This window comes from Micropterus dolomieu, linkage group LG12 (genome assembly GCF_021292245.1).
Source record: "Micropterus dolomieu isolate WLL.071019.BEF.003 ecotype Adirondacks linkage group LG12, ASM2129224v1, whole genome shotgun sequence".
Taxonomy (NCBI): Eukaryota; Metazoa; Chordata; class Actinopteri; order Centrarchiformes; family Centrarchidae; genus Micropterus; species Micropterus dolomieu.
The window spans coordinates 18,767,061-18,785,838 of record NC_060161.1 but is presented as its reverse complement, the minus strand read 5'-3'; the positions used below and the strand labels follow the sequence as shown (position 1 = coordinate 18,785,838).

At 41.6% G+C, this 18,778-nt stretch overlaps 2 protein-coding genes across 3 annotated transcripts in view; both read left to right on the top strand.

The window, feature by feature from the left end:
* Positions 1–226: 226 nt before the first annotated feature.
* LOC123980995 (doublesex- and mab-3-related transcription factor A1-like) lies at positions 227–1,964 on the top strand. Its single transcript, XM_046065591.1, has 2 exons — positions 227–795; positions 1,024–1,964. Exons 1-2 carry the CDS (start codon positions 318–320, stop codon positions 1,761–1,763), a joined length of 1,218 nt encoding a protein of 405 aa, XP_045921547.1. The 5' UTR covers positions 227–317; the 3' UTR covers positions 1,764–1,964.
* Positions 1,965–2,659: 695 nt separating this feature from the next.
* LOC123980438 (glucosidase 2 subunit beta-like) overlaps positions 2,660–18,778 on the top strand; it is a 122,298-nt gene continuing 106,179 nt past the window's right edge. For both annotated transcript variants that reach the window (XM_046064829.1, XM_046064828.1), the window contains exons 1-6: positions 2,660–2,842; positions 3,216–3,332; positions 4,228–4,323; positions 6,487–6,544; positions 7,493–7,610; positions 11,748–11,877. In XM_046064829.1, coding sequence (XP_045920785.1) covers positions 2,761–2,842; positions 3,216–3,332; positions 4,228–4,323; positions 6,487–6,544; positions 7,493–7,610; positions 11,748–11,877 — 601 coding nt within the window. In that variant the 5' untranslated portion in view covers positions 2,660–2,760. The remainder of the gene's footprint in view (positions 2,843–3,215; positions 3,333–4,227; positions 4,324–6,486; positions 6,545–7,492; positions 7,611–11,747; positions 11,878–18,778) is intronic.

Genomic DNA, 18,778 nt, shown 5'->3' with positions numbered 1-18,778 from the left:
AGCATAAAGTCTGGTTTTGGCAAGCCTCACTTTTTCTTAAACTACCGCGTGTATAGGCTCAGTTGCATCAGATTAGACCACTATTCATCTGGGATGCAAATAAACATGATAGGGTTTTAAGAGGCTGGAGCGGAAAGGGGTGTGTCGAGGGTGTTGTATTTCATGTCAAACCACCTGGAGAGGAGACACTTAAAGGCGCGCTGGTCCTGGGTGCCAGCCACAGTAGAGAAACGCCAGTCACTGAAGAAGGACACATCACTTGAACGACAACAGTTGAATAACTGTATTGGACTTTGGATTTGCACCCCCCTCAGGTAATGGACAGCAGGATCAGACCGCTTGGCCTGGCCGGGCACACCGCCAACACGCTCGGTGGCTTGCAGGTGCCCCCTTCCCTCCTGCACCCTCCGCCTCTCTTCCTCCGGGCTTGTAACCCCTCGCTGGAGAGGGGCTACCCCCGCACGCCCAAGTGCGCCAGATGCAGGAACCACGGCGTGGTGTCCGCGCTGAAAGGCCACAAGCGCTTCTGCCGCTGGAGAGACTGCGTGTGTGCAAAGTGCACGCTGATAGCGGAGAGGCAGCGGGTGATGGCGGCGCAGGTGGCACTGAGGCGGCAACAGGCTCAGGAGGAGAGCGAGGCCCGGGAGCTCCGGCTCTTGTACCCGGGCTCAGGGGTCGGTGGGGAAACAGGGATCCCTCAGGGGTCACCCGTTGGCCCCGGGGTGCCAGCGGCTACCAGCAACACTCCAACAGCCTCCAGTTTTGATGTTTTTGGACCAGAGAACCAAAACGATGGTAAGTTAAAAATAAAAAATAATAATTTCGATACCCAAATGAAATTAAATTTCTTATTATAAACCACAAATTGTTCGAATTCACACTTAGCCTAGATATTGCCATTATATTATGCTTAGTTTGAGTTTTTTTTTACTTTTAAAGACTGCATTGTTTCAAGCTTTTTACTACGCAGGCAGGATCAGATTAATCTACAAACCACGTGTTCTTCTGTTGTCCACATTTCAGATGACAAACTGAACAAGTACAACTTTTATAACGGATTGATGGGTCGGCCCCTCTTCGCACCCCACACCGCGCGGCTGCCCTCCCCAAATGACAAAAAGGATCTGTCTCCCAGCAAGGACGATGACAGCTCGTGTCCATCCCCGGCGTTTGATCACACAGGGAGTCCGCAGAGGTCGCTCTCCCCCTCGGATCCAGAGTCAGGCAGCGAGTCGGAGAAACGCAAGGACTACCCGAGCCTGGACCGGGACCCCACCGATATCATGACCAAGATCTTCCCCCATCAGAAACGGGACACCCTGGAGTCTATGGTGAGAACGTGCAAAGGCGACATCGTCAGATCCATTGAACTGGTGTTGAACTCCAAAGAGAACAAAATCGACTCCGACCCAAACGCACTCAGGCCTTCTGTTGGAGTGCCCGGGGCGCTTGGTGCTCTGGGGAACAAGTCCGCCTTCTCCCCGCTCCACATGCCACCGACGGCCGCAGGGGGAGACAGTCTGTATGGGTTCGGCCCTCGCCTCGGTGTCAGCCCCTTACGACTGGCCTATTCCACTGCAAACGGTGGCATGGCAGGTTTCATGTCGCCATACATGACATCGGGACTGATGCCAGTGTTTCCACTGCGTCCAGCCTTGGACTCATATTCCTTCCCGGGCATGATCCGAGACCTTTCCTACCTTCAGAGCAAGGAGACACTATGCAGCACAGGTCTTTACACTCGACTTAACAGTGAAAAATGACAAATGAACGTGAACACATGAAACTGTCATTGTAAACGGGCTTTCAGATTTAGCTTTAAGCCGCCTTGTAGTGCCTCAGGACCCAGCTAAAGTGCAAATTCAAGTCACTGCATTCTGATTTTCCAAATATTTCCTTTTTTTTTGTGTCGGCTACTACATGTTGTAAATAGTGTTTATTATTAATAAAGCTCTCAAAAGATGCTCTTGTTTTATATGTGTTCATGATTTTGTGCAGATACCAAGATTCTATCTATCTATCTATCTATCTATCTATCTATCTAAAGTCTTACCCCAAAACGTTTTTCCTTGTAAACACACATTAGGCTTATAGTCACCCACCTACATACTCTCATTATAACACGTGATGCATGTTAGGCTAAAAAAGAGAAATAAACGTTGGAATTTATTGAAATGTTACAATGTAGTCAGTGAACAGAACATTGGAACGTCTAAGTGTTCGATGTCACAAGAAAGCCAATGGATAGAACGCTGCGACGTCACAGTATTCAGTTGTTACTATGTAGGTAAGGAAAGGAACAGTTACAGCTCAGGCCCTTATAAAACAGGTGAGGTCAGTATTCAGTCAGGAAAATTGCTGCCCCCTCTCAGTTTTAGACAATGAGGTGTGCGGATTTCAAAGTCTGTGCCCTACAAACTTGTTTATTGTAAGTTACAAATAAATGTTACTAACCTAAACATCTTTCCATTCCGTCTTTCCTATGTGAAAAACGTCAATAAAGTCTGAATTAAGAACGTGAAGAAGTGTACTTCTTTCTCCGCCCCCAGGAAGCCATTCTCACTCATGATTGGTGAATGGAAGCACACGCGGCTCGGATTAAAACCAATAGACAGCTTTAGAAGCGTCACGAGGCCACATGTTTCAGGAAGTAAGGACATGGCCAGTTTAAATGTTGGATGTATATCATGAGTTTGAAACACCTCTGAGCGGGTTTTTTTTGAGGCAAGAGGGCGTCAGTATACACTCCTGCAGTCTGACATGCGTTTCCACATCATTGTGGCCGCTGTCTTTTGGTGTGGTTTCGTAGCGTCGCGGAAAATAAGAGGAATATCTTCGTCCTGTAAGTTCAGTGTCCCCTTCCAGCTAGCTTAAGGCTAAGTAGCTGTCGTCATATTTGCAAATAACACTGCAATAACACTGGATAGTGTAACTTTAACAGCCCATAATCTTCAACAGACAACCTATTGCACGTTATTATGCGGTCGTCATCGCTGCATTTAGTACACAGCATTTAAAGTATGGTAGCAATAACACCAGACCTAATGTATTTTAATTGCCCAGGTAGCATTGAATCACAGACTCTGAACTTAAGCAATAAATGTTATAGACACAAAATGTTATTCTGAGTCTACCCCTTTCTTTTGGTAACATTTCTAGCCGCAGTTCAAGGTCATCAACATGCATCGGTCTGTAATGTTTTTATTGTGTAACAGACAAGCGGTTCTACAGGGAGAGGAAGTCCTTTCTTTGCATTGATGGGTCGAAAATCATCCCATTTGAGCAGGTGAACGATGACTACTGCGACTGTGAAGATGGCTCAGATGAACCAGGTAAAAAGTCAACTTATGGGCGAGGAGGTGTCTGTTCACCTTTGTCAGCAAACTGTGATCTGTGCAATGGTAATAATTATTATCTTGTGGGAAAATAATGTTTAACTGGACTTGATATTTCTGATCAATGGAAAAAGTCCGTTGTCTGTGGTAAACTTTTACATGTTCAGTAGCTATCCTAGAACAAGCTTTTTAAAGGCTTTGGATTACTTTGTAAGCCAACAAAAAACAGATTTGACCCATACAGCTGGGGTTAATCCAGCATAAGCATAAGCACCCTAATGAGTTTCCCTACTTGTTAGAAAGAAGGTAGCAGAAAAAGCAAGTGGTGAATGAGTTAAAATCATGAGCATGTTGGTGATATTATCTACCTACACCAATATTTTAGATTGATCATTGACCCCACGTATTGTCAGCTGACGCAGCCAGTCCAGTGCAGGGTAAACAGGAAAATATAGAGGTCAATATATCCCAGACCTCAGGTTTACACAGTTTGAGATGTATCAAATATCCACGTAGTAAGTGAAACTACTAGTACTTTTATCACTGGAAAAAACCCCTACAAAATGCAGTATACCACACCCAAAAGTTTCAGCCAGTGGACTTTTAAACTACTTATTCTAAACAGGGTTAGGATTATTTCATAGTGCAAATAGCTTTTGAGTGCTGCCACTGCAGAGCAAGGGTTAGGGTCATTTTTGACTCTCAAACAGGTGGAAACCCTGAGTGTTTTGTTAAAAGCCACACCACAATAAATCATAAAACAACAACCTTAAGGGCTTAAAGGGTCTACACGTTGCACTCGTCAGCCCCCAAATAGTTTTGATTAGATTCTTTTGTTTGTGAACGTTGATTTATTTATGCAGCGCTGACCTCTGCTCCTTCCCCCATGTAGGCACCTCAGCCTGTCCACGTGGCCGATTCTACTGCACCAATCTGGGTTTCCGCCCGCACTACATCCCATCATCGCGAGTCAACGATGGCATCTGTGGTAAGGCTTGTTATATTGAGTTATATTGGATGAATAATACTCCCCTGAAAGTTGACTTTAATAATCTTTACATAATCTTTTGAAGTGAGGCAACGGATCAACAATGTGTTCTGCTTCAGCCTTTTTCAAGGACAACAAGGGCAGCACCGCCAGTGCTGCAGTGATGAACGCTGTCTTATTTGTTCACAATAGTAGAAAGGTTTGATACCGAATGTGCTCTAATATCTTGCAACTTATTAATTTCATACATAGTTGTGAGGTTTTAATCCAAACAGTTTACTTCCCTTTTTTTTATTGGGTAAGAAGATGTTCTGCTTGCTTTTGCCCCTTTTGTGTGGCTTGCAAACATGGACAGGAATTCATATTTTACATGATGTTAAGAAGCTGACATGTTGTTGCACAAACTGTCACTCCATTTTGTTGTACAAACAAACAGATAAAGTAGGCAGAGCAAAAAAAACATGGCCCTCTAACACACACACACACACACACACACACACACACACACACACACACACACCAGTGTGCACACTCACTCTTCTCACAGTTTTCCTTGAAAAACACCCTGTCCTTTTCTTCAAGACATTCTTTCTTGTAAATATCTGCCACATTTTATTGCCTAATCAGATAGTTTTTCAGCCCCCGTTTTCATCCACTTTTGCTCTCCAGTAGCTCTCCACTTTGGATAAAATCAATACATTCTGTTGTCGACATCTCCTCTCTGTCACCGGCGCTTTCAGCAGCATTAGACGGCATGCAGCCATCTCAGGTGAAAAAAATAGAAGGAATGAAGAATGAAAGAGCAGTACTGGAATATTTTTCAAAGCCTCCTTCTCCCTTTCCACCCTCCTTTATTCTTTATTCTACTCCCACCTCTCTTCTCATACCTTCCCTGCCTTGAATGGAGCCACTTAATAGGTAACACGTTGTCGCTTTTCCTCTTCGACTGGGTGTAGAGGGATTTTCGTTGGTCTCCCATTCTGGGCTGTAAAGCTCTTGTTCCACCGGTCACCAATAGGGCTCTGGATAATTGAGACATATCACACTGTTCCCATTCTCTTGGGTGGAACATCTGAGCAAAAGCCAGATCTGAGCACTTGCGAAACGCCATACAGCAAGTGGTTGATCTCAAGAGAACCTCAGTGAACTATATATATATATATATATATATATATATATATATATATAAAAATATGCAGACGCAAGGCTCTAATCTTCACTGGGATTGAAACCGACCTGCTAGATCAACAATATATGCACCTAAGAGAAAATACATTTGCTAATTTTATCAGTGTAAGACAGTTGATTTAAACCAGGCACATATGCAATTTAATAGGTGTCACTGGTCAGTATTGGCAGTTGCTGCTGATTAACACTGAAATTCGGCACAATGTAGTTATTTTGTGCAATCGCGATAACTGTCAATTAAGGCAGTGGTTCTCAAACTTTTTCTGTCCCGCCCCTCTTTAGAAACTGAAATACGTTCAAGCCCCCCGGATTCCAGCAAAAGTGCATTTCATTTTTATCAATCATTAACAACACGGGCGATTGAAATAAAACGATAGATTCATGTTAGCAAAAAGCCTTGCTTGCATCACTTTAGGTCCGCGCCACAGCCATGACCCCCTCTGTAGTGGCCTATATTTGAACCATGCCTCCCCCCCGGGCATATACAATAATTTTATCTATGAATTGTCAGAAAATATTGAAACATGGCTATTGTAATTATGTTATTTGTCATTATAATAACAAAGGACAACAGTGCATCCTCACGTTGGAGCAGAGTTAATCGATTAATTGGCTGATTGTTTCAGCTCTGCTCTCATTACACCAGACTTTGAATGATTCTGTTTTATGTCTGTTTAAATGGTTATGAAAATGATGCCTCTATCTTAAAAAGCAAAAGATTCAAGTGGTCAAACCTTCTTCTTTTTTATTTATTTTTTTATTTTTTGGAGCAAAAGTGAGAGATGCTATGCTGCAATAGCACCCTGAGTATTGTTTTTAACTTGAGTCTGTGTTCCTTTCTATTGCCTAATTCGTTATTGGTCACAATGTTAAGAAAAAAAGCCTTATTGCTCACCTCTCCTTGCTGATAATGTTGAATGCTCTCCTGCTCTCTTGCATGTGCATTGGATTGGTTTCTCCTGTGTCTCCTGCCAGATTGCTGCGATGCTTCAGATGAATACAACAGCCACGCTCACTGCCAGAACACTTGCTGGTCAGTTGAATCAAAACTGGGATTCAATATTTGTAAAAGAAAACACATGCCGATTTTGACTGAGAATATGGCACCAAAGGCACACGCATAACTAAAGGAAAATAAATATTCAACCAGTCCTTTCTGTTTGGGTTACATTTTCGGCAATTTAATTAAAAAAAATGCAGATCTTCTTAAATTTAAGCGACCTACTGCTCACATGCTGCACTCATGGGATAGTGACTCATTCACTGTGCCACCAGGGGGCATGGTGTTACTGTGATTTAAAAATGTGATGTAGTTCAGATCTTCTCTTGTAACGTATATTCATCACAATACTGTTTTGAAGAGTTGATCCATGATAGAGATCTGACTCGCCACTAAATTAAACTTTCCTTCCCTTAAATTGTACTCTCAGTAACCTCACCCAGAGGTGATTTTCATGCAGATAATTTAGTTTCTACAGGATTTAAATCACACACTGCATAGATGATACAGCTGTGAATAAAAAAAGTTGTTTTTCTTTTATTATAAAGAATAGAGCCTCCTGCCAGGCTATATTCATCATCTTTTCTGAGCTGCACTGCAAAGATTGACCCTGCTATGATGCTGAAATGTAGCCCGCTGTGTAAATGTAACTTCTAATACAGTAACCCACTTCTTTTGTTGACAGTCCACTGTTATTTCATTCACTTGCCATTCGCCCCTAAACCACATACAAGCAGAGTATATCTCATTATGTTTTCACAAGGTCCGCACTCATATTGTGTTTGCCAGACAGACAAATTTAGTTCATCCACAGAGCATCAGCCCCCATCTTATTTACTCTTCTATTTCCCATTTGGATTCCTGCTGCATTGTGAGCCCTTAAAAAATTGGATTGCACCATCTCGGTGACCGTAGCAGGGGTGGCCGACGTTTCTTCAGTAATGATGGGACTGTGCATGACTCCGTCTTGCTCTTCACCAGGAATCTGGGACAGAGAGAGAGAGCATACGTGGAGGGCCAGATGAGGACCTTGGACGAGGGTTTGCAACTCAAGCAGCAGCTGATTGAGGAGGGAGTGCTGCTCTGGAGGGAGAAACAGGTACACCGTATTCTGCTCAAGTAACTAATAGGAGGGGACAGTCAGGGTTTCCCTCAAAAGCTTCATATTTAATACAAGAAGTAAAAATATTTCAGACTTTACACAAGGCCAGTGGTTAGATAAATATTACAGTGACATGTACCTTAAAATAGTTTGAGTCGGTTTCTATATAACAAAAAGGTGTATGACAATCATATTTGTACGACAATGTGGCCCTTTCTTGAAACCCCTTTATATACAATAATTTCTACATCTCATTGCTTCTGTTTTTTTCCCCTCATATTTGGAGCTGATTTGGAATCAGCCTTGATATTAATCATATGTTGACTGGATCAGTTATGTATTACAGAAAAATGTAACCTATCTGATCACATCCCTACTGAGAGATTGTAAGAAAGCCAGACAAATGACCTCCTTTGACCTTTGAAACTGTATTTCTTATCTTTGGTATTGTGTAAGCGTCAAACCTTTTTGGTTTGAAATGGTTATCCTTAGTTTGGTGTGGTCCTATACCTGTTATCTATTTCCTTACACACTAGGATGCAGAGAGCATCCTGTAGCCTACAAAATAAACACTGGCCTGTTGTCAGAGCTCATTGCAGCCAGCATGGTGAACTCATGACTGCATTCTGAACGGCGGCGCAGATTCATGTTTGTTGTGAGCTCGTTTCTGGCAGCACTGCATTCAGGGAAGTAATTTTACTCTGGAATATTTGGTTGCAATGTAATGTCCATGTCCTTAGTTTGATTCTGGCCAGTGGATTGTGTTGCATCTGTTTTCTCTTCCTCTTTTGTTATTAATAACTTCCAAATTACAGCGGAATGCCCCTAAAATATAAAATAAAATAAAAAAATGTGCCAGTGTGCTTCTACCTCGTAGCTACTGTGTGTGTATATTTTATTTTCTAGATTTAATGAACTTTTCACCTAAGGCAACCTAAGAGGTGCTGCCACTCAGCAACTCTTGTGTTATTGCCTGGCTCACTGGCTAACACTAATACTTGATTGATAGAAACATTGTGGTTAATTTGATTTTATACGTGTTGCACTCCGAGATGTTCACTATTTTCTGGCTGTTATGTCAAAAATCATATAAATTTATGCCTATTTATACCTATGCCTATATACTATTTCCTAGTGAGTGATCTCCCGTTGTAGCGTTACAAACATACCACTATATTATGATTTATATTCAAAATGTGTCACTCTGAAGCCCTAAGGACTTAATGTTTGGGAGTAAGTTGGGTACCTGGGTGATCAAGCCCATTTTAAATCAACATGCTCCTTTACAGAGTGTCAGTATATGCAGGAAGAACTTGACAGTTGTTCCTCTGCTCCCCATTTGCACATTTAGTTCAACAAGCAAACCGAATTAGAAACTGGAGCCCTGGTGTTTGGCACAAATTAAATTGGTAAATTTGGCAGCTGAGAATCTCTTCAGATGTTTGTAAGTTATATTTATTGCCTCAGTGCTCTCATTACTTAATGCATTATCCTAATTTAGGAAGTACAAGTTGGCCTCCCAGCACTCTCTGATGGTCAAGTCTAGCTCATGTACTGCTTGTTGCACATATAAGATAATTTTGCCTTTTTTTTTTTCTTCTTTTTTTTTAAACTGAAAATTGCGTGACCAAAGTATTGTTCGACATGTAGTTATGGTCATTTTAAAATATGTGTTTGAGATTCTGAAGGACTCGTTGCCAGCCTGAAAGTATTGCTGCAGCACATTTCACAGTTCTCTAACTTTATGTGAGAACTTATTTTATTTCAAGGTATTCTGAAGCACTTTACAGCACCATTATGTGGGGGGGAAATGCATTTCAAGAATGTCAAGCTTGTTTAAAACATGTATTACTTGTAATGGAAGATACAGTTGAAAAGATACCACTTATTTGACAACAGAGATTTTGACCGAAGGCCACTTTTTGTCTCGCACACACATACACACACGGCCACACATGTAATTTGCCAGCGGATGGTCTCTGAGTGCTCGCACTCTTCTTTTCTGTTATGTTCTTTTCTGTAGCAGCTGATTGGCAGACCGAAGCTGAAGTGTCGCCCGGGCCACCTAGCCCAGCCCGCATTGTGATCCTCTTCTCTCCTCTGTGTCTGTGTTGATATATCAGGGTTACTTCAGGGGCCTTTGTCTCAGAAACCTCACACAATGACTCAAAGGTGAAGAAACGGGCTGCGAGAAAACTTTGAAATCAAATTAGAAGCCTTTACACAATGAAAGTTGAGAGTAGCATGTCAGCACTGCGTGCCCTAGAACCAGTTTAAATAGGAATGCTGCGGTTAATTGAATCCAAATTGGTATTCAATAAAATCCTCCTTCAGGAGGTTTGTGATTATCTTTCTGTTGATTGGCCCACTCTAAGTGTACATTTTAAAGCAGGGACTTGTGTGCAGCATCTCCTAGCCCTCAAGATGTATCTTTTCTTTATATGGCCTTGCAGAATTTTGTCAAGATTTCAGAGGAATGTCGGTTGTTTTTTTTCTGTCCAAATTCTACTACAGTTTTCTAAAAGTTAACACAGCAGGGAGAAGTGTACTGAATCAGCACTCCTTGATCTTTTAAAACAAAAAACAGTATACTTTTCACTCACTTGGAATATTGCTTATTTCAAACAAATACTATGTGCTTTCGTTCCTGGTGTTTTATACAGTATTCTAACACTGTGGAGGAACCTATTTTCCTTTTTTACGTGTGTGTACATGGCTGTTATTCACAAGTAAATATGTTCTTGTACACTTGAAATGGAACTCATAAATCACTGCTGCAAACTGAAGGTGGCTAAGCAAGCAGCGTAGCCTAGAAAGGTAGTCATCCCTATCCGAACCAGGCAGAATCCATCACTGCATTATGAGACTCTCTAAGGAGACATAGGAAGGCAGTATTGAGAGACACACACACACACACACACACACACACACACACACACACACACACACACACACACACACACACACACACACACACACACACACACACACACACACACAAACTAACAAGAGCTGCTGCTCTTTCATATTAATTGGCCCATTACAGAGAGTGATGATAGCTTATGCTTGGCTGTCAAAAGCTGTCATTTTTGGTGTGACGGCAACGCCTCCTGAAGCAAGTGATTTAAATACTCTGTTGTGCGGGTCGGTTGTTGTATATACATGGTCCGGTTGTGGTCTGGAGGTACATATATGGATGCACACAGAAAGAGAAGTTAAGAGAAGGAGATGGGAACAGAGACGGATTCTAGCCTAAATTGTACTTTCTGTGAATGCTTTGGAGGCCATAAGTCAATTTTCAAAAGTTGTATTGTTTCACTAAATCTGTTGACTCGCAGTGTTTTGAGCTAAATGCTAACATCAGCATGCTAACACGCTCACAGTCACAAAACTAACCTGTGTTGCAGATAAAAAAATCTCAAAGCGATTCACTGGAGATGATCAGAGTTCAACACAGTTGAGTTTATTCTACCACTAGAGATAAACTCTAGCCAGTTCTGGACCTGAACCGACTACGCACTGCCTGTGCTCCTCTTTAAATAGCCCAGATTCTCCTCCCTTTCCAGATGGTGACTTTACCAAGACTCCATTAACACCATTAGGTCAGGGGATCAGACTCTGCTCAGGACCATTTCTCCTGACACCAGTAGAAACAGGGATTTTGGATTTTTGGTTACATGGTATTACAGCACACACTTTCAACTAAGGCTGGCTATATTTGATAACAAAAATTCTCTAATCATGCAGACTTAACATCAGGTGTGAATATAGTTGATAAATGGAGTACATTAGTTCACCCTAGATATGTTTGTAACACAGTGGACACACAAAGTACATTTAATAATTTAGTACAACACATGCTCATGTTTTCCAGGTAAAATGTAACCATGTTCACCATTTTTGTTTGCAGTGTTAGCATGCTAACATTAGCTAATCAGCATTAAACACAAGGTATAGGAAATACAGACCACCAAAATGGTCACAAATGAGGGATAATATCAGGAAAGAACTCTTGATTTTTCCGCTTACTTGCAGGTGGTGGTATATGTTATATGTAGTCTCAGCTAGCTGATAGAATGTTTGACATGTTACGGTGATCTTAGATGTATTTGTCTCTTTATCGTCTCTCTTCAGGCCCAGCTCAGAGAGCTTCAGCAGGAAGCTGAGGACCTACAGATCAAACTAGAGGAACACAGAAGGAGGAAACACGAGGCCGAACAGCTCAAAGAGCAAACATTAAAGGCGCTGGAAGCAGGGGACAGCGGTAAGTGTCCTGCCACCTTTTAACCTACATTGATTTGGTTTGAGTCCATTCAGAGCAATCAATCCACAGAATTGCTTCAGCACGCAGATAATATAGTTAGGTCATTGTTACGGCAACCACAGAGCAGCTTGCATTTTATTTCAGCTCGGCCTGACATTGAATAAAAGTAAATTGAACGTAGCCCAGGCCAGATGGTCAGGATGACAAATGGTGGGACATCAGAAACGGAAACTGGAAGGGTTAAATACAGATGCCTGTGCCATTGAAATAAATGGACTAGGAGAGGAGTGCTGAGCAACAGCATATTGCAGTCCCACAGCTCTCCTTTTACGTTCTTCAAGCCTTCAGAGAGAAGTTTCTTATGACTCACAGGAAAATTCCCTTATCACTCCAAGCACTAGCTGGCTCGGCATTTAAGTGACGTTCAGACTTGCGTTTGTGAATGTACAGAAAGTTTTGGGGCTGGATAGGGAATGGGCTCAGTCATTTTAGCACTGAAGTCCTGAAGGATTTAGAATCATTACTCGTGTGTGTGTGTGTGTGTGTGTGTGTGTGTGTGTGTTGGGGAGGCAGGGGATGGAGATTGTTGGAGGTAAATTAGCTCAAAGTTTTAGATTGTTGCAGAATAAGTGATTACATATTCCCATTTGTAATGACTAATAAAAACAAACACCATGAACACAAGTTAGAAACTGACACACAATCCATATGTTTTATCATTTTCAAGTGTTTTTTATTTTTTTTTATCACACATTCTGCTGTTTTGAATGTCAGTATACCAAACAACACGCATCAAACAACATATATATTCAGGATTGTATCACTTGTCATGTTTCTCACGTTATTGTCCGGTGTCATGAAACGCTGGCAACTGGTTCTCTGTCCAGTGTCAAACCGACCTTCAAGAAAATGTTTTGATAGCAACAAAGGTCATTTGACTTTGGTGGTTACTCTGAGCGCCCATCCATCATGTTTCCCACTGTGCAAGCTGACCTTTGCTAGACGTTACAGGCCCCCCATGGTCTTATGCCTGTCACCCTTTACTTCCATTACTGCTCATCTTCAGGGCGTAGCAACCATCAATTTTCATTTCCACCGTCCTGTTGGCATGTCTTGTCCATGCTGGCTATCCATCTAAGCTTTTAATGTGCAGTTCTAATAGCAGTTTGTGCATGTGTGTGTGGTAGCTTCTGTGTGTTGAGGCTGAAGGGAAGTTTCAGTGAAAGCTACATCTTCCTGCCTGCAACATATGACATTACATGTTGATTAATACTTGAATAACTAAGCAGTTGTAGATTTTCTACCTTTAAAAAAAACTGCAGGACGACAGTTAGGGATCCTCTACACTACAATTTTTAAATGACATAGTTTCTTGCCGGTAGCATATCATAATTGCTAACATTATATTTTATGTTTACATTCTATGCAGTATCAAGTTGCATGCCTTAAATAGGGTTTAGTTTCCATGTCTCCTCAAAACTCACAAAATATTAATAAGTCAGTAAGTAATTAAATAGTAAGTAATTTCTCCATGTTGTTGTTGTGGTTATTATTAACTCTTTAACCTCATGTAATGTTGCCATCATGACCTGTCAACTGAATGTCAGGCCAGAGGACCCTTAAAACCTCCATATGTGCTAACTTATACACATGCGTATTGTATAAACATGTCTCCTAACCTGTAAATTCGCAGTGCCTCCACATTGTTTGTTAAACCATTAAAACGATTGCCCCAAAAGATCCTTCAACTACAGAGGGCCCATGAGGACAAATACTGAGTTGTCTCAATTAAATATAGGAACATCACAACAAAGAAACAGTTTTGTTTCCTCATGAACGTCTTGTCTTTCCCTTTATGACCTGTCAATCGCTTGTCTCAAAATAGGAATTAAAAGCCAGAAGAACAAGCAGCTGAGCCTGCAAAGTAGAACTTAACATTTTTTTTCCCTTTACTGCTGCTGTCGCTCAAACATGTCTCCCGGGCTCCGTGCACAGTTATTGAGACGTTTTAAACGGCTAGGTTATTTGTACCCTCAAAGAAAATTGCAGTTTCTCGTGGTTCATTGCTTTTGGTGGGATGATACAATAATTGCAGGACTTGGAGATATATTGTTTTTACAGTATGAGTTGCCCCATTTTTATTTAGCATTAGAAATTGTGATGCTGTAACACAAACCAAGAAATAATGCACATAGTGTATGATTATTACATTTTCAGGACACAGGAATATTGCACAGTGTTTTCACAGATTGACAGGACCACATTACTGAGCTGTATCCTGTTATTTGTGATGTAATTGACTATTTGTGGGATTCTGTCACATTTTGCGAAGCACGCTGGGAAATCTGGTTAAATCCTCATTGAATAACAAATACATTGCTGTTCCTGGGAAGTCAGAAAGGACCCTGATCCATGTGTTTGTTTTTGGGGGAAAAAAAAATCCTTTTAATAGCAACCTCAATAAAGTTTGGGTTCACATGGAGGTCTCTTCCTTCTCTGATGTTTATTTAATATGATCTCGTATAGAGATGTACTTTATTTTAGGTCCTTTACACTTTTAATGGAACGTCCCAATATGAAAAGCTACACTGTCTCAGAGTTCACCCACAGTTTGAGGGGTTTCCTCAAGTTCCTCGTTAATCCAGCGGTTGACCTGATTTCTCTAGAGGACTGTCCTGCAAACCGCCTCCCTACTACTCATGTTTTCTAAAAGGTACACAAGTACAGTGATTCTCCCTATAGCCTTGTACTGAGAAGGACCCTGGCAGGGGAAGACCCATAGCAAAGTGTAAATTTTCTTTTATAGCATCTTTCCAGTTTGGCTTTAGCAGTGCTGTCCATCCACAGTGCTCACGATGCCAGTGTTATGCCGAGTTTTGCCTGCCTGCTGAGAATTGCATGCACCACCAAATACTGCTTCTAAACGCTATAATATTCTTTGTGGGGTCCATCAATGGTGTTAAATGATTCGAAGTAGGCTATATATTTTATGAACGTTTAGAGTCTTTAATATTTTAATACACTTAGTAGAAGTACCATTCCTTGACATTCAGTAAATATATGTGGTGATAACGCTGTTTGATCAATGACCACAGCAAAGTGTCTGAAAAGGACCTATAGAGGTGGATGCATAATTCGGCAGATCAAATGTTGTAGGCTACCTGCCGAGATTTGCTTCCACTTCTTTTCTAAGCGTCAAGTCTCTCGTGGTTATTACGAATGTTGTATCACCTGCTGCGTTCAATCCAGGTTGCTAATTAAACTTCATAGCTTTAAGGAATACTGTTAACCTGTATTTCATTTACAGAGCACAACCATGTAATGTGCAATGCAATTAATGACAGCTTATTAAATACTGTAAGTCAATAAAACTGTGACCTTGCATAATCAACAATAAATCTGTCTGTTTTTAACTTACAGAGCACAACCATGTAGCCTAATGTACAATGCATCTACAATTAATGACAGCTGATAAACTACTGTAAGTCAACAAACCCTGTTGAGTTTCAAACCCAGTGAAAAGTTAACTAAATAATACTGTAAAGTTACATGGTCAACAATAAAGCTGTTTACAGAGCACAACCATGTAATGTGCAATGCAGTTAATGACAGCTTGTAAACTACTGTAAGTCAACACACCCTGCACACTCTCAAACCAGTGTAATGTTAATCTATAACTAAATAAAACTGTAATGTTAGGCTACATGATCAACAATAAACCTGTAACCTCTTTCCAGCCAACGGTAATAATTAACGTGATGGCAGCCAGCAGGACGTAAATGATTTTGTTAATCGACCACCCCAAGTTTGGCAAGTAAACAAACGCTCGTTCATCTTTTCATAATGAACGACAGTCAGAGTAAACCTCCCGTAGCTCGTAGCTGAAGCAAGCTAACGTTAGATGGCCAATGCTGAGCTAAACATGTTCACTCACCACATATTTGCGTTCTGCGCTTCTTTGTTTGGGCCTTGTTGTATGAAGTTCTAAAGCCAAAGTTTATGATGAATGGCACTGCAGCTGCCGGGGTGTTTGTTGTCCTCTCTCACGTGCAGCCGCGCGCAGCTCATCAGACATGTCCTAAAAAATAAAACATTGTTCACGAGTCCCGCACCTCGAGTCCGAGTCGAGTCTGAAGTCACTGTGTGTGCGACTTAAGTCGCACTCGAGTCCCCATCTCTGCTGTCAGCCATCGCCGATATCAGCCAAACCCTACAAGGCATTCTACAAGGTACAAGGTTTAATGGTCACAATACAAGAGGGTTGTAAAATGAAACGTGGTTTGTAACTCCCTTCTGCTATATAGCGGACAATATATAGCATACAAAAGCAATCTGAATAGTAAACACAAGCAAACTATATATATATATATATATATATATATATATATATATTCCATGTAGCAGTGCTGAGGATGAATTTGAGTTAGAGTTTAAAAGTCTGATTCCATTCTGCCTGTACTTACACCAGCATTACCATACGTTTTACTTATCCAGATACAGATCACAAGGTAATTGTAGATTTCATAGGTTTACTGTAGAAATATTTTTAGTTTTTTCCATCCTATTAATCAAGTTGTACCCCCCCCCCCCCAATTATTCTTTGAACCCAGTTTCAGAACCACTGGTTTAGTCTGAACTGACAACCTTCCCCCAACCCATCAGGGCACGCTAACCCTGCTAGTGACAGACAGGGGAGACAGTCACTAACGGTAACAATACATTTTTAATTAGGGTTATTCGTTGCATTTGAAGAAATCCGTTTTACATCCAATCAAAGTTAGGATGTTAACAAATTAATCAGACAGTGCAAAAGCAGTTTATTGATATTCCCAAAGTTATGATCTTAACTGGTCTTGAAATAAAATTCCGAGCCCTCAATGTCCGAGACGAGACCAAGACCTTCAAAAAGTGGTGTTAAGACCGGTCTGGAGTACTACAACACTATTTGCTTGTGTTTCTGTGTACTGTTCTGACACACAGCCAGCTTGAATGTAGGTACTTACACTAATATCTCTTATATCTCCGCTGTCTAGTTAGCTAAAGTTACCGTAAAACACGTTTTGAGTTAAACAGAACCAATTCATTTAATGATGGATCGGTGTTAAATTTGAGAGATTTTCAAAAATATATTAGAAAGTTGAATCCCGCATCATAGAATAATATTTAAATCCAAGTCCTAAAAGCAATTGAAACATTTATTTCCTATTGTCCAAATGGTCTGCTGTGATCTGAACCATTCAGGTGCTGTAAACCCGCACCATCCGAAGCCCTGTTTAGGTTAAAACACTTGTTTGCAGATTGTAGCTTTATATAGTCTCTCCTCTTCGCTGTAGTGCAGCACCTGCAGCCCTTTGATCCAATTCCATCTCAGACCCCCCCCCCCCCCCCCCCCCCCCCCCCCCCCCCCCCCCCCCCCCCCCCCCCCCCCCCCCCCCCCCCGCACACACACTCACTCAGCAAGGCGCAATTCCCTTTCTGGAAATATTCCATAACAGTGTATAAAAGAAAGCAAATGTGTGTTTTGTTAGCCTTGGAGGGCAGAGCCTACAATAACAAAGACAGCTCCGTGTGGATAGCAAGGTCTGTAGCCAAGGCATAGATCTGCAGTCTCCTGCTGATATGTTCCATTTTCTCTGTTCTCTTTGTGCCTCTCTTATTTTACGAGTGTGCTGCGCTATCGCCAGGGCAACATGAGTGGATGAGTGATAGTGTCCATTAGTAAACATAGCCCCCCTATATGTGCCATCGGCCTGAAGAGCCAATGTCTTAAACCCTCCCATCTCTCTTTTTTTTGCCCTCCTACTCTCTCCTCACTTATTGTCCACCCTCTTCCCCACTATTCCTCTTACCTTTTACCACATCGCCCCCCCCCCCATCTTTTTCTTTCCCTGCCTTCTTCTCCTCCCTACTCCATCTATCCCCCTTTTAGGGTTGTTTTTCATTGCCACAGCTCTGCAGTAGAAGGAGGGATGAGGCCATTTCTCATGCTCCTCTGTGCACTCATTTTTACGAGACACAGCGACTAGACGATGGGTTGAGAATGTCAAGCATTAGGTTGGGAATAGAGCGCTGTTCAAACAAAAGAGTAGGCCACTAATATGACAGATGCTTTGTGTAATGCAGAGGAATATTAGCAAATTTTGTATTTTCCCCATGGTTGAGTAGAGTCAACAACGGGGGTGAGGAATCTGGCTTCTCCGTAGACATTTGCTGCTTCCAGTCATGTCGTGGGTGACAAAATGTGGCATATAATCTTGCATCTTTTTTAACTTCATTTCAAAAACCCCCAGCATGTCTTTATAAATATGGATTTAAGGTTCATATTGTTGAGGCTGCATTTACCAACTGGGGTTTAGTTTAGAGTTGTTTTTTTTAAACCCCTATAGCACACACACTCAACACAAGCACTCTACTGTACACTGGGGGGAAAAAATTGCTAATTTCAGAATTAGCTTTTCTGTCATTAGTACGGAAAGGTAATTGCAGCGGATGTGCAATTAGCATTATGTAAAGTGCTTTTCCCCAGACTTAGGGGCCAATCAGTTTACCCCTTTACATTCTCCGTTCTGCTGATGATGTGGGAGATGCTTAGTGGCGAACATAAGAGAACTTCCTCTCCCTCCCACTCCAATGAATGCGATTCACAAAATGAATCAGTTTGGGGTCACATGCTCGCTGGAAAGGGGGTTGAGGAAGTGTTCGCGTCTCCTTTTCATCTGCCTGTGAATATGAATGGAGAAGAGGGGAAATCACTGTCATACCAGCCGTTACAGCACAAAGCCTCCTGATTGCATTCTGGACTCTGACATGCTTTTTTTTTATTTTTTATTTTTTTTTTCCTACAGGGAAACCAAATGTTCTTGCACAGCGTGACTGACTCATTGCCTGATTGCCCAACCAT